Here is a 15,718-nt window from a genome sequence, read left to right as displayed (position 1 = left end):
TCTTATCAGAGGTCGGACTCTAGATGGGCGTGTTCGAAACCCTAGTGGTATATGGGCACGTTAAATTATTATCTATCTATTTATCTTCTTTTATTTCCAGTTGTTTGCTTTGATTTTCAAAAAAATATTTTGAAGACAATGTGTAAGTTAAGAATAATAAAAATATTTTTTATTTAGAACTCTTTTGTTATGATGTATAGATATTGTAGGTGAAAAGGCATTCAGCATGTGTGGACATATTACTCGGTAAACGTTTTAAATAAAACGGTTTATTTGATTATCTTTTTGTTTAATGTGGATTGCAGATTAAATTATATAACTGATTACCGTCTTAAGATATCGGCTTTATCCTTTACAGGTCAAATGGCGAAAACCATTCTAACCTTCGCAGTACAAATCCAATATCGTAAGACAGTAACCAGTTATTATCTATATAATTATTAGATATTAAATAGGATGGCATTATAGGTTATGCAAATTTGCATTTTTTGTTTTTGCTCGTCAGTAAAATGTATTTCTTTTTATTCTTAAGACTATCCAGAATTAGAAATCCATTAGTAGCATTTTTTTCACATTTGATAATGGCGGCCATCTTGAAATTCAAAATGGCCATAATTTTAGGATATTTTACATATATTGTGACTCCCAGTTAACACAGAAACACAATTATTGTGTCTAATTACATTTTTGAGGTCCATGAACTCATTGATAACATTTTATTTAGTCATTTGAGCATGACAGCCATCTTGAAATTCATTTAAATATTCTTGTATATATCTTTACTCACAGTTGACACACAACAACAATTTAGGTTTACATTTATGAGTTCAGTGAATTAAGTTTAAAAACTAAAAATGTTGTCTGACCTAGGCATCCATCTTGAAATTAAAAATAGCCACCATTTAAATATATTTTTCCATATATTTCAACTCTCGGTTAACATAGAAACAATATCTTTTGTCTATATGTACATTTATATAATTCAAAATGGCCACCATTTAACTGTATTTTTCATATATCTTAACTCCCGGTTAAGGTAGTGAAACAATTGTTTTTGTGTGTACATTTCTAGGATCAATGAATTAAAGGGTGACATTTTTATAACCATCCTCCAGTCATGGCAACCAGTTAAAATTCAAAATGGGAGCCATATGGAAATTTAAAAATGACCACCAAATTAATCATATGGCAAATAATTTTCATCCTAGTCCACATACATTTTATGTGAAATAATTAAAATATTGCATTACTAATGACTTTCATGTTCTAGATTTTAAACTAATGAAATAGAGGAACATGCCCATTGTAAACTGTAATTCAAAATGACACATTAGCAGGGATCACCCCGCTCGTGCCAAATTAGCCAATTGCTAATTTTTATACAAAGTGGCTACAACATTTAATATCTGGCTGATAAAATGTTGTTTAAATTAGCCACTTATTTTTAATAATTTCAAAAGAAATATCCCACATACATGTATCTGAAAATTAGCTAAAGCTAATTATTTTCCAATGTGACCTCTGATTAGGCATCTACTTCATCTATAATGACATGTCCATTGCAGCAATCATCACCACTTACCGGCCTCGGTGGCCTCGTGGTTAGGCCATCGGTCTACAGGCTGGTAGGTACTGGGTTCGGATCCCAGTCGAGGCATGGGATTTTTAATCCAGATACCGACTCCAAACCCTGAGTGAGTGCTCCGCAAGGCTCAATGGGTAGGTGTAAACCACTTGCACCGACCAGTGATCCATAACTGGTACAACAAAGACCATAGTTTGTGCTATCCTGCCTGTGGGAAGCGCAAATAAAAGATTCCTTGCTGCTAATCGGAAAGAGTAGCCCATGTAGTGGCGACAGCGGGTTTCCTCTCAAAATCTGTGTGGTCCTTAACCATATGTCTGACGCCATATAACCGTAAATAAAATGTGTTGAGTGCGTAGTTAAATAAAACATTTCTTTCCTTCATCACCACTTTTAGAGTTCTGTACATTGCAAGTTGTATTACTTTACAGGTTCATCTACCTGAACACTTACTGATACAACAGTTGCATCTGATCAGTTATGTACAGATATATCCTCCTGCTTGATCCAACCATGGGTCTAGACCTCTGGATGTAGCATGGAAACCTGAGCTCTTTGGGTATGCTGTTTTAAGATATTTGGCAGGGTTTCTACACTTTGGTTTCGTGATGATTTCTTGAACGTCTTTCCTCTCAGAACAGTTGTACAAATGACTCTTCATCACTAATTCCAAGCTGGCTAAGAGCTTCAGATATAGCCAGTGGAGCTTTCCCGAATACATTCAATATTTTTTTTTGCCAATACCACCAATTTGTCCTGTTGTGTCACATCCAGTTACTACATGAAACCCTTGTAATGTTAAGGTTCTTTGTGAACCCAGTTCATCATCATTTAGTTGATCTGGTGGTGATTTATGTCTGTACCTTTAATTACTGGGACCAGTGTGTGTGATCTTCTCAGGATGAGAACCCAACAGCCTGTGTCTGGTGCAGAAATTCACTTCTTATGTGCCATATATGTTGTTGGTGATAAGAAGCAATTAGGTGGATTTCTACATCAAAGACACAGACTGTATATGAAATTCTCAACCAGATCAACCTGCGACCATTTTATAATAAACTGTATCCAGAGATGTTACCAGATATTCATGCTGTAACTGGATATGACACAACAGAAAAATTGCTGATGGTGGGCATCCATAAAAAGAAAAAATGAAAGAAAGAAATGTTTTATTTAACGACGCACTCAACACATTTTAATTACGGTTACATGGCGTCAGACATATGGTTACGGTCCACAGAGATATTGAGAGAGGAAACCCGCTGTCGCCACTTCATGGGCAACTCTTTCCGATTAGCAGCAAGGGAGCTTTTATATGCACCATCCCACAGACAGGATAGCACATACCACGACCTTTGATATACCAGTCGTGGTGCACTAGCTGTGACGAGAAATAGCCCAATGGGCCCACAGACGGGGATCGATCCCAGACCGACCGCGCATCGAGCGAGCGCTGTACCACTGAGCTACATCCCGCCCCCTTCAATAAAAATAATTCAATGTATTCATGAAAGCTCCACAGATAAGTAACTCTGAAGCCAGCTTGGAATCGGTGATGAACATATTTCATTTTACATTCTCTATATGGGCGTTGCCAGCTTTTCAGAAGGGGGGAGGGGGGTCGAAAATAATTGAGGATGCTGGGGGGGGGGGGGGGTTGGGGTCCGGGGTATCCCTCCTGAAAAAAATTATTTGTATTTCTAGCAGCCAAATGCTGCATTCTAGTGCATTTTGGAAGGCAATTTAAAGATATATAAGATATGAGCAAAAATAATTTTCGAGTTATGCCTTTTTTTTTTTTTTTTAAATCATGCTGGCTCAAAAGGGGGGGGGGGCATACAACCCACCCCCCACCACCCCCGACGATGCCCTTGCTATATACATTTATTTTATAGTATCGCTCAGGCACGGCAGAAGCAAGTAAACATTGGGGGGGGGGGGGGGGCTGAACTTCTACGGGTTTTTCTATCAATAGTTCCGTCGTGCCTGTCCCTTTGAGCGAATTTTAGATTGACGTAGTTTTTATGATGTGTTTTACATTTTCATGACGTCATGAACTATTCTAAACGAACGCACGTAAAAACGCACAGAATTAACGTCAGTCATCAGAGACCCACGTATGTTTTCACTTATTTTACATACATAATTTAAAGCTGTTTGTAATTATTACAAATACGAACAGCCAGGAGCGGCGTAAACGGTACGGCCATGGCCATACCACCTTTTTTTTTTTCTTTCCTTTTTAATGAGTTATACCTGAGATGCTTTAAGTTGCATGAAGCATATGAGTTGGAAGTCATTTCAAATTGTTTGCATTTCACGTCTGTATAAACTAATGGAGAATGTACGAGGGTGTGTGGATTCGTGAAAAATAATTCACGAACGCCATAGTTGATGTTTTTTTATGGCTCTACACTTCTGACAATATTTGCTTTTACTTAAATATTAATATCACTTATTGTCCGAACCAAATTGTTAACAACTACAAAAAATTACTCTCCTACCTTTAATTGCCGTTAGATTTCCTCCAAAGTTTGTCCAGACACAAATCGCAAAAAAAAAAAAACCTCTACAAATATACAGATTCCACACACGAGACTGTAACGATGTCGCCGATATCGTCTTTGCTGAGATTGCATAGGAAAAAAATACATGCAGTTTTCAGCCGTCTGCCATGTTGCTTGTTTATGGAATACTCTTCAAGAGGGGTGAAAGCCTTCAAAGTATGTGACACAATTAATATGAAATCAATTATCTCTAGTGGTATCATTAGAAAAAGAATAATAATAAAAAATAATACCAATAATATGACGTCACCACGTTTGCTTTTATATCATAACATGTTATGACATTGTTAGATTAAGTCCTATCCTTTCACCCCTTTTGAAGAATATTCCAAAAAAAGTCAAAATAGCAGCTGACACAAAAGTACATGGTTTTTGCCCTATGCGCTCTCAGTTATCATCTGATATGTGGAATCTGTGTCATTGTAATGTTTTTTTCAAGATTTCTGTCTGGACAAACTTTGGAGGAAATCTAACGGTAATTAAAGGTAAGAGACTAATTGTTCGTAGTTGTTAATAATTTGGTCAGACTGAAGTGAGCAACGTTTATAGGGGGTGACACGCTCCCCCGGACAATCATCGGGCAAAAACAAAACAACAGAAATTTGCTTAAGCAGGAGATTGAGTAAGCGATTATTATTATTATTTATTTTTATTTTATTTATTTTTGGGAGGATGAGGGGGGTTATTTTGTTGTTTAATTTGTTTGTTGTTTGTTTGTTTGTTTTTTGTGGGGGGGTTTACGGAGCTCCGTACATAGTACCGCTGCAGACGCGTGTGCAGGGATTTTAGCATGGGGAGGAGGTCTACACGGTGAGGGGTCGAGACATGTTCCCCGAAAAATGTATCACCATTTTTTTATTTTTTTAAATGCTTGTACAAGGAGATGAGTTATGTGCCTGCACAGACAAAAAACCCCAAAACATTGTAGCACAATCATTTTTGCATAATGTCCTGTAACCGTACGAACTGTGAAACTAGCTAAACTGTTACTAGTAGTACTCAATCTAATTAAAATTAGCTCCACAGTTACATGTGGATCTAACAGCAGCCAGTTGGAGCTCATGTCCACCAATCAAAAACTTACTTGCAGAATCATGCCAGTAATTTAAAAATAATTTGAAAACATTCCGAATTATCCTGAGGGTATACGACATGTTTCGTGTGAATTACGAATGCCTTAAAACATGTTTTATTTTATAAAATAAATAATTTGTAATGTAAAATTGAAGACTGATTTAGTTGTTTTTTTAAATAAATAAATAATTTGTAATGTAAAATTGAAGACAGATAACCCATCCCGTACGTATTGGTGTGGTTCGCTGTACTGCGACCACTAAAATAGACTCGCCCGATATTTTTAGAATTTGTATGCTCCCAAATAACGTTATAAAAGGTGAAGTGTGATTGGTCAATATTTAAATTATTACTTACAGACGAAATGTTACCTGGACATTGGAGTCTACGCAGTGTTGTTAGCAATCTGATTAAAATTAATTCTACTGGTCTAAATACGGCATTTGTAATTCACACGAAACCCGTATACCCTCAGGATAATTCGGAATGTTTTCAAATTATTTTTAAATTACTGACATGATTCTGCAAGTAAGGTTTTGATTGGTGGACATGAGCTCCATCTGGCTGCTGTTAGATCCACATGTAATAGTGGAGTTAATTTTAATTAGATTGGTTAGTACTGTTACCGAATCATAGTTATTAATCATGCTTATCTGTAACAATAATGGTACACTGACGGTTCGAAAACAGATAACACGTTTTCTTCCGACTGTTTCCAGTTACAAGCCCCCGCTGTTAGTTTGTGTACTGTCCGTAGTTGGTGTGTATTTATTTCCTTTTTCAGATAATCTCAGAAGCTGATAATTTTATTTATTTATTTATATGTATCCTGTGACGGAACATGCTCCTAATTTCTTTTCGCCCGTGGCGATATTAACTGTTTTAGAGGGCCGTGTGCAGTCCCAATATGCACCCTTAGACTAGGTGGGCACTTTGTTACGTAATTCCTCCGCGCGATAGTCCGTCCCAATATGCACTTAGACAGGTGTGGAGGCTATGTGGCCAGTAGTTACGTAATATCTCCGGGAGTTCTGTTTTACGACCTGGTATTTCTAGCGATTGGCGACAACTAGTCTGACCATCTAAGAAATATATGCCGTCTTGTCTCTGTGGAAATATCACATGTAGGTATTCGGTACCGCCTTGTACCCCCAGGCGATATTCGGCTTTTGTAATAAATAGCTAGGATTTTAGATTTATCGGGGAGAAACATATTGGACGGCTCCGGGGGAACGTTAGTCCGACTGGACTTGGTAAATATACTTTTCTGCTCTGTTGTATAACTTTGATGTGATTGATGTGACTTTAAAATTTTTAATACTGTATTATACCAATATTATTTAGACAGTGTTTCCGGTAAACTGACGAAGTAAATTGTAGGCTTCACTGTCTAAAATTATTAAAGCATAGCCAGTCATCCTAGAGGACCTAGGTAAACTGTAGGTTATTGTCTTTATTGTGATAGGTACCAGTATTAATTCTGTATTACAAGGTTACTGAATGAGTAGTTGTCACGGGGATTCTATAATTCCCGTAACTGAATAAAACACGATTATCAAAATATCTCTCCTAACTGTATATCTATTAGATCTCTCTGTAACAGGCGGTTAAACCCTGGTATGGCTCGTCTCTAGGTATGATCAGAGATACGATCTTATATAAAGTATATATTATTATAGCACGTTTAGCTCACTAGAAACACAACAAAACACAATACACTTTGGAATCTGTATTAATCTACGCTGACAAATGTACAGCCGTAGTAGTTAATTAATAACAGCAATAATAACAACCCAGAACTGATCACTTAATTAGTTAATCTCTAGGTGTCTAGTTACACAATATGCGAATCACTTCACCGTTACACCACACCCACACGTGTGATAATTGAGAAACGCTTCCAGGAGAAGTTAATTAATAAAGGAATTACAACACCATTCCTAACTGGTTAATTTTTAATTAACCCTTACTACTCGTTCAGTATCGTGTGATAATTGAGAAACGCTTCTTGGGGAACTTAATTAATAAAGGAATTACAGCTCTATTCCTAACGGGTTAATTTTTAATTAACCTTAACTACTCATTCAGTAACCTTGTAACACAGAATTAATACTGGTACCTATCACAATAAAGACAATAACCTACAGTTTACCTAGGTCGTCTAGGATGACTGGCTAAGCTTTATATTACCAAATACTCGTATAATGTTAGAACAAAAAGTCTACGATTTACTTCGTCAGATGACCGAAGACACTGTCTAAAGAATATTGGTCTAATACAGTATTAAAATATTTAAAGTCACATCAATCACATCAAGGTTATACACAGAGCAGAAATAAAAATATTTACCAAAGTCCAACGGACTACGTTCCCTGGGAGCCTTCCTATTCTGGTTCTGCTCGATATCTCTAAAAACTAGCTATTTATTATAAATCAGAATTCGCCTGGGGGTACAAGGCGGTCCCTCCCCCTATCATCTGATATTTCACCTCTACTACAGTCGGTATATTTCTCTCTGATCGTCAGACTTACTGACGCCATCGTCGCCAAATCACGGTCGTCGAAACCTCACTCGCAGAGGTATTACGTAACTACTCGCCACATGGCCTCCACAGCTGGACTAAGTGCATATTGGAATGTCCGATCGCGCGAAGTATTACGTAACAAGTTGCCCACCTGGGCTACGGGCAATGAAACTGCACACGGGCCCCTAACACAATTAAAATCGCCACAGGCGAAACAAATTTAAGAGCATGTACCGTCACAGTAGTTAAGGGTTAATTAAAAATTAACCAGTTAGGAATAGAGTTGTAATTCCTTTATTAATTAAGTTCCCCTGGCAGTGTTTCTCAATTATCACACGTGTGTGTGTTGTATCACGGCCAAGTGATTAGAATATTGTGTAAACTAGACACCTAGTTATTAACTAATTAAGTGATTAGTTCTGGGTTGTTATTATTATTGTTGTTGCTAACTAATTAACTGCGGCAAATATATTTGGTTAAGGTTAATACAGATTCCAAAGTGTATTGTGTTTTGTTGTGTTTTCTAGTGAACTAACGTGCTATATTATATATACTTATATAAGATCTTATCTCTGATCATACCTAGAGCCGAGCCACTCGGGTATAGACTGCCCGATATAGAGAGATCTAATAGATATACAGTTAGGAGAGATATTTGGATAATCGTGTTTTATTCAGTCACGGGTATTATAGGATCCCCGTGACATATCCATTCATTCATTCATAATAATAATAATAATAATAATAATAATAATAATAATAATAAAAATAATAATAATAATAATAATAATAATAATAATATTATTATTATTATTGTTATAGTACTGCAGGGGCAATATTACGCTATTCATATACGGTAGCAGGGTAAAATGGGTATGGAGCCATACCCAAATTTTATTTCAGATTTAAATTTTTAAGTTAACCGTGACAAAATTAATGACTCTTTATTCTTACTGTGTGGTTTTCATAACCCTAACCCTATACCTAACCCATATTATTTCTGGGGGAGGCCCCCCCCCCCCCCCCCCCCATACTCCCTATCGACTGCTGTTGCATTCAGCAAACACATTGTAAATATTTAATTCCATAGCGCCATATCCAAAAAATTATTTCCGGCAGAAACACTGGGTAGGTACACAAAAGGGTCCGCTAGATTCATATTTAACCCCGATTCCCCTGTCTGTACTTAGTACGTATTCCTCCTGTTCCAAGTGGTTCGGCAATATGGATCAATCAAATACTTATTTACCGCCTATATACATTTTTGCTGTGTTTATAGGCAGCCCTCGTTGGCGGAGGCCATACACACGGCCGTCGTATATATGGCAACTTCGGAAATAAACACCGTCTAGTTCACAGTATTTAAAAATGTAGTAATTCCTATTCCAAGCCATTTGTAATTACCCATGGGGTTATGGCATATTTTATATAATGATAAATTTGACAAACTGAAAAATGAATGCGGTGTTTAGGTGTTTAGATTTTTCCGCGAACAACAAACGATAAATTTATCTGTACATGCAAAGGCCTAACTAGTCGAATCGTCGCCGTTTAAAATGCTTCTGTTGCTAAAATAAATTAATGTATAACCTTATTATCATTCAGTACATGTTTATATATCTTTTTATAACTTATTTTCATTGTTTTTCTTTCGATTTAGGCCTACCCTACGTCGCATAGGACGGTCAAGCGTTCTCGTTACACGAGCTTGGAAAATCGTTTTGATGTTGCAGTTATTCGGGGCTTGCCCATCACGTGACTACAAAAATAATACGTCACACCTCTTCGCTCGAAATAGCCGTTATTTTTTCCTGAATTATGGACCGTTGACATAATTCAAATATTTTTACAAAATATCAGTAATTAGTGGGTTATGGTAGTTATGTAGATGGTTAAATAAAGTACTTTTAGCGAGAAATCAAATGTATATATTTTAAGATAACAATTTGTTAGGTCGTTAATTAGGTCAACCATCCGTGACAGAGCACCTTTAAAGATCTGTGTGTTTTTCAAATGTTTGTTTGTTGTTGTTTTTTTTGTGGGTTTTTTTTAAATGGCTCATTTTCCTATTCAGATGCAGATGCCAATAAATAACATTTAAAGCCATCCAATTTTAAAATGTTCACGGGTGAGTATACCCCGGTCTCCTGTAGACTTTTCGGACTCTGCCCCTCCCCCACACACTTAACCGGTGAGATCTAGTGCGTTTAAGGCATATACATGAAAACCTTGGGATAAAATAGGGCCTACTATGCAAAATAATCCTTAAAACAGTTTTAAAATCGTTGTTTAAATATGGCTAATTTTGCGATTCAGTAAAGTTTGTTTTAAAAAGTAAAGTTTGTTTTATTTAACGATGCCACTAGAGCACATCGATTTTTTTATCTTATCATCGGCTATTAGACGTCAAACATATGGTCATTCTGACACTGTTTTTAGAGGAAACCCGCTGTCACAACATAGGCTACTCTTTTACGACAGGCAGCAAGGGATCTTTTATTTGCGCTTCCCACAGGCAGGATAGCACAAACCATGGCCTTTGTTGAACTGGTCGTTGCAAGTGGTTTACACCTATCCATTGAGCCTTGCGGAACACTCACTCAGAGTTTGGAGTCGGTATCTGGATTAAAAATCCCATGCCTCGACAGGGATCCGAACCCAGTACCTACCAGCCTGTAGACCGATGGCCTAACCACGACGCCACCGAGGCCGGTTTGCGATTCAGATGCCGAGAAAAGTCTAAAACCCATCCAATTTTTTTTTAATTACACGGGGAAGTATGCTTAAAGCGGCAGTATCCGGAATATTTTTATTATTTAAGCATATAGAACAGAAACTCCAGTTACATTTGGTGCATATATGACGCCGCACTCCGCATTGGTTTCACTACGCTAGCTTATCCAGGTCAAAAACAAAGCCAGTATTTCGAAAGTGAGACACTTTTGACGGGCTTCTACCGATCTCGGTTTTCATTGGCTTACCACAAGTGTGGATTTCCCCAAAAAGAGATCACGTGCGATTTCGCAATTTTTGGACACATTTAACTGTCTTGATTGAGGGGTCGTCTCATAATAATCTCCAAAACATATTTATATCCATAGAGGTATGGTACAACGCCTTTCCAGGGGTCGGTGGGTGGGGGATTTGCCTTGAAATTTTGACAGTGGCCAGCTGTTGGCATACGCGTTACATGTAAAGGGGTGTTACTAATTACGTAACGCTCTAGGGGTAGAGGAAGAGGGTACTGTGTTCGATTTACGTAACATTTTTCAAGACTATATGTTATTTTTATTTATTACTTAGACCTAAAAAGGTGAGGTTTTTTAATGCGCGGTCAGTCTAGGATCGATCCCCATCGGCGGGTATATAAAAGACCATGGTATGTGATATCCTGTCTGTGGGATGGTACATATAAACGATCCCTTGCAGCGGGGTTGGGGTTATAGATTGTGTTGAGCGAAGTTTATATGGGCCCAGAAAATACATTTCAATTTTTTTTAGCTTGGGCAAGTAAGGGTTTCGACCTCCAATACCCTCCCCCTGCACATGCACCCGATTCCTCTCTAAGATTATATGTCAAAATTACCAAAATGTTAGACATCCAACAGCAGATGGAAGGAAGGATAAGATATGTTTTATTTAACGACGCACTCGACACATTTTATTTACAGTTGTATGGCGTCGGATGATTATTAAATTAATATGCTCTAACTTTGATGTCGTTAAACACCCCCTACCCCACTAACTTTACCCTTTCCAAACGAAAGAATATTTATTTGATTTTGTCGATTTTAACACGTAAAATTAAGAAGTGAAAACGTTCATTGTCTACTTAGTATATTTTAACTGTTAACTGAAACTGACAACAGGCTGTCGTTTGTGCTTTGCCGGCACAGGTGACAAATCGAGCGTATACTTTTGACGATCTCCGTTCATAGCGAACACACACGAGTTTTAAAAAAAAATGCATTTGAGCTTGTATTTCACATTTGTACATGATGTTATAATATGGTAACCAGAGACTGTATCTTTAATAACGAGCCTGATCATTGCCCCCCCCCCCCCCCAAAAAAAAAAACCCCAAACAAACAACAAAACAACAAGAAAACAAACAAAAAAACCCCACAAAATAAACAAAAACAACAACAACAAAAAAAACGATCTAACAGGCCTGCGTGGCTACAGTATGCCCCCTCCAGATGTCGACCCTGCGGGCTTGCCTTGATTCGCACCTTGCATGGAATAAAGGTAGCGCAGAGCTATGTACAATAACAATCCGTTGTCCGTCAAAGGCCAGATTGATGATACAAAATATATAAAGAACTTAAAACATATTAATACATTATGCAGTTTTCATGTCAAATTCAAAACGTAGCGTAACATCTTATCCTGTCGGTGGATGTTTCAGTAATATAATTTAAAAAATGGTAGTACATGAAATAACTTCGATGAGAGTAGATTTAGCCTAATTGTATTGGTATTCCTAATTTAGGTGCCTGCACAATATACTGAGCCTAGACTAATGTAATGGTTTTTTAAATAAGGGGTCACGGGAGCCCTGTGACCCCCCCTTGGATCCGCGCCTGATCTTCTACTAGATAATTTTTTATTTTATTTTATTTTATTTATTATAAAAAAAAAATTACGATTTGTTTTCTCGTCTACTTTCAGACACCATCATTCCCAGTCTGGAGCTCCACGCGGTAAGACGTGTTTGTTTCGCTTGTGCACACTGCACGTGCTTTCGTGTGCTCGACTTGGGGGTCCTTCATTTCGTTGTTTTTGTCAGCGAAATGAAGTTTTCTACTGGGATGTATACGGCCATTGGAACTGATTGAACGCTGGAACGCTTCTCGTTTCGATAGCCTGCACCACCAGGTTGGATTCTTTTTTAGCGAGATTCCTTGCCTCCACGTCATTTCTCCGTCTGACTGTCGACTTGTTTTTTTTTCGTGACTCGTATGACGGCCATTCTGCAGAACGCCACGGTTGTTCGCGTTTAGTCTCTACATATCCGAGCCTGTCCTAGCAGCACTGGAAGATTGACCGCCCCACTCTAAGAAGAAATAAGAAGCGGGGTCGGCCCCTACTACTCTTTTTCTAGACTTTACCTTGCTTTATAGTGATACCATCTCGTATCCTCCGGAGTCGGGCCCGTCCGCACCACTATACCAACCCATGACGACTGGACTATACCCTAGTCTGATACTCTCTCTCGTTCAGACGGATCCGGCTTCTCAAGATCTGTATTTCAGCACAGCACTACACCTTCAACGTCTATCGACTGTCAATCTAGGGGTTATCTTGACGGGATGCAACCCATCTCGTCCCTTTAAGCTGTGCACGCAAACGGCCTTAACGAGGCCACTCGCGTGGACATATCGATCGGACTTTAAACTTTTAGATCTGCGTTCAAAATTTTATGTCGAAATTATTATTTTTTAAAAATATTATTAAATAGTCCGATCCTCTCTTCTTTCTCTTATTTAATTTTGGACTGTCCTTCTAAAATGCTGCAAATTATATAAATATTCGGCCGAGCAGTCAATTCTTTTTTATTTTTGCCCATTTTTCCCCCCCCCCCCCCCCCCCCCCCCCCCCCCCCCCCCCCCCCCATCCCGAGTCAGGCCACCGATCTTATCGGAGTTCGGACTCGGGATGGGCGTGTTCGAAACCCTAGTGGTATTTAGGCACGTTAAATTAGTTATCATTATCATCATCATCATCAGATTTCTTTGCTTCAACTGATGCTTGGCACCATGTTCCTCGTCTGTGTCATGCCTTACACTGGCAGCACCAAGAACACTGTTTCGTACAGCAGGAAAACATTCAACCTGTGCAGCTTAAAGAATTTAATCCACGATCTCGAAGATTTTTAGATTTAGATGGTCTTTTTGGTGCTACTGAGAAGTTCCTAAATAAATTAATAGAGATATTAGAGAAATTAACCGGCGATACTAAAGAGGCTTTTGTGAGGAAAATGTATTATGCCATCAAAGATTATGCGAATGATGGGAAAGAAGTGTTTATCAAGAAACTCAAAATTGCAATAGAAGAATTACCCGCAGTAGTAGCCAAGGTTTTGGATATCCTTGTTCCAGTATTTGTAAAGATCGTGTGGTCTGATGACGGCAGCAAACCTGGATTCCAGAAGCTGCGCCAGATAATATACGAAGAAGCAGATAAAATGGGAATAATAAGTGGTGAGTTTGGTCCCCTTACTTCTTAGTCCATGGAATATTACCCCCCCCCCCCCCCCCCCGTGACATTGAAAATCCTCAGTTTTGGGTATATTTTTATAATCTCTATGTTAGTCCTCTCTCTCTCTCTCTCTCTCTCTCTCTCTCTCCTCTCTCTCTCTCTCTCTCTCTCTCTCTCTCTCTCTCTCTCGTGTGTGTGTATGTATGTGTGTGTATGTGTGTGTGTGTATGTGTGCGCGCGCATGCGCGTGTCTTCCTCTGCAGAAATCAAAGGAATCTTACTCCGGTGCCGATTACAAGCCAGAGGATTTTTTATGGGAAACACTTTAACGGTTATGTTCCTTGTGGTCATTGTAATCATGGTAATGGTTGATTAAATGTTGAATGATATGGATAATGGATAACGAGAACATTAAAAAGTAAACAATATATCCATATTATATATAAATGATGACTACGAGCAGACCTTTATGTGTATTAAATTTGCTTGCATGTCATGAACTTACTTGATGTTTAAATATAATTCATCACAGCCATACCATAAGAAACAGACTACCTGCAGCTCTCATTATCGAGCTCTTTAATGGCAATATGTAGCGGGTTTCTTCTCTAATACTATATTTCAAAATTACCAAATGTTTGGCATACAATAGACGATGATTAATAAATCAATGTGCTTTAGTGGTGTCACAGTCGTTAAACAAAACAAATTTTAACTCTTTTAGCACTGTTTGTTATTAATTGACAACATATTCTTAATATCATGAGCATTTAATAGTGTTAGTACTAACATAATGCGTAATTACCAACTTCCAAATAACATGAAATCCCTTTGTTGTCATTTCAGGTGCAAGTCATCAAGTTCCAGGTATTATGACGTCACTTGTCCTGCTTCTAACGACGCAGATCTGGCGAATGTTCGCTAATTAATCAGTCCACAAGACTGTCGTGCATGGCAACCAGACACTCGTCCGTATGGATATTTTCCATGACACACAAGACCAACATATAAACTCACTCCAGAATACCGTGTCGGGGTTTTGAGCAATTCAGATGTGCCAGGATGGGGTTGGTTTCCTCTAAAGGTGGTGAGGAATTCTGAATCAAATGATAGTTGATTATAAACACAAAGTGTGATATGGTTTCTAGTATTATATAACTGTTATTCCGAATACCCATCATTAACTACATTAATATATATATTTTTGTAATGACCTTTAACTTAGGGTGAGGAATGTTTAATTCTTAAATAGGTGGCGATTCCACTGTGTCCTACGAAACGCACGTCGTACAGAAGTAAACCATATCAATATATTTAGTATATTTGTGTGTGTTTTCTGTACACTCACTTCACGGACCATAGCAAGTGAAAAGTTTTTATGTCCTCATTGATTAGAACAGGTTCCAATTTCTTATGTTCGTAAAACGCGCGTGTCTGTGCGTTACGATGTAATCGCATCGATAGCTTCTTTTATTCATACAAATTGTAGTTTAGAAATAATATAGTTGTTAAAGGGACAGATCCTAGTTTCAACCCGTGGAAATTAACATTAAGTTTAGTTAATCTACAAACCTGTAACACATTTGAATAAATTTACAATTGAGAGAAACATTAGTTTGTGACTTTGAAATGGTGAAATACCCTCTAAAAATAGACTAAAACTCGACTCCATAGCTGTTACTTCTCAGACGCACGCGCGTTTTTAAAAATATGAGAAATGCATTTTGTGATATTAAAAACATCAGGATGACCCAAAACACGGAAAT

The 15,718-nt window shown here is 37.9% G+C and overlaps 2 protein-coding genes across 2 annotated transcripts in view; both read left to right on the top strand.

Annotated features, from left to right (window-relative positions):
• Positions 1-3,655: 3,655 nt before the first annotated feature.
• LOC121370704 overlaps positions 3,656-15,718 on the top strand; it is a 19,140-nt gene continuing 7,077 nt past the window's right edge. Inside the window, exons 1-2 of the mRNA XM_041496116.1 lie at positions 3,656-3,702; positions 12,423-12,454. The gene's annotated coding sequence lies outside the window, so the exon portion shown is untranslated. The remainder of the gene's footprint in view (positions 3,703-12,422; positions 12,455-15,718) is intronic.
• On the top strand, positions 13,405-15,255 carry LOC121370705. The gene is made up of 2 exons (XM_041496117.1): positions 13,405-13,954; positions 14,799-15,255. Exons 1-2 carry the CDS (start codon positions 13,732-13,734, stop codon positions 14,879-14,881), a joined length of 306 nt encoding a protein of 101 aa, XP_041352051.1. The 5' UTR covers positions 13,405-13,731; the 3' UTR covers positions 14,882-15,255.

This window comes from Gigantopelta aegis, chromosome 4, assembly GCF_016097555.1.
Source record: "Gigantopelta aegis isolate Gae_Host chromosome 4, Gae_host_genome, whole genome shotgun sequence".
Classification (NCBI taxonomy): domain Eukaryota; kingdom Metazoa; phylum Mollusca; class Gastropoda; order Neomphalida; family Peltospiridae; genus Gigantopelta; species Gigantopelta aegis.
Note: the sequence above shows the minus strand (reverse complement) of the source record. Positions and strands in the feature narration are given on the sequence as shown.

Excerpts from the sequence above, each read along its gene's own strand:
- LOC121370705 (XM_041496117.1), top strand. The coding sequence starts at position 13,732 with ATGTATTATGCCATCAAAGATTATGCGAATGATGGGAAAGAAGTGTTT. Across the intron at positions 13,955-14,798 it reads TAAAATGGGAATAATAAGTG|GTGCAAGTCATCAAGTTCCA; the intron begins GTGAGTTTGGTC and ends TTGTCATTTCAG.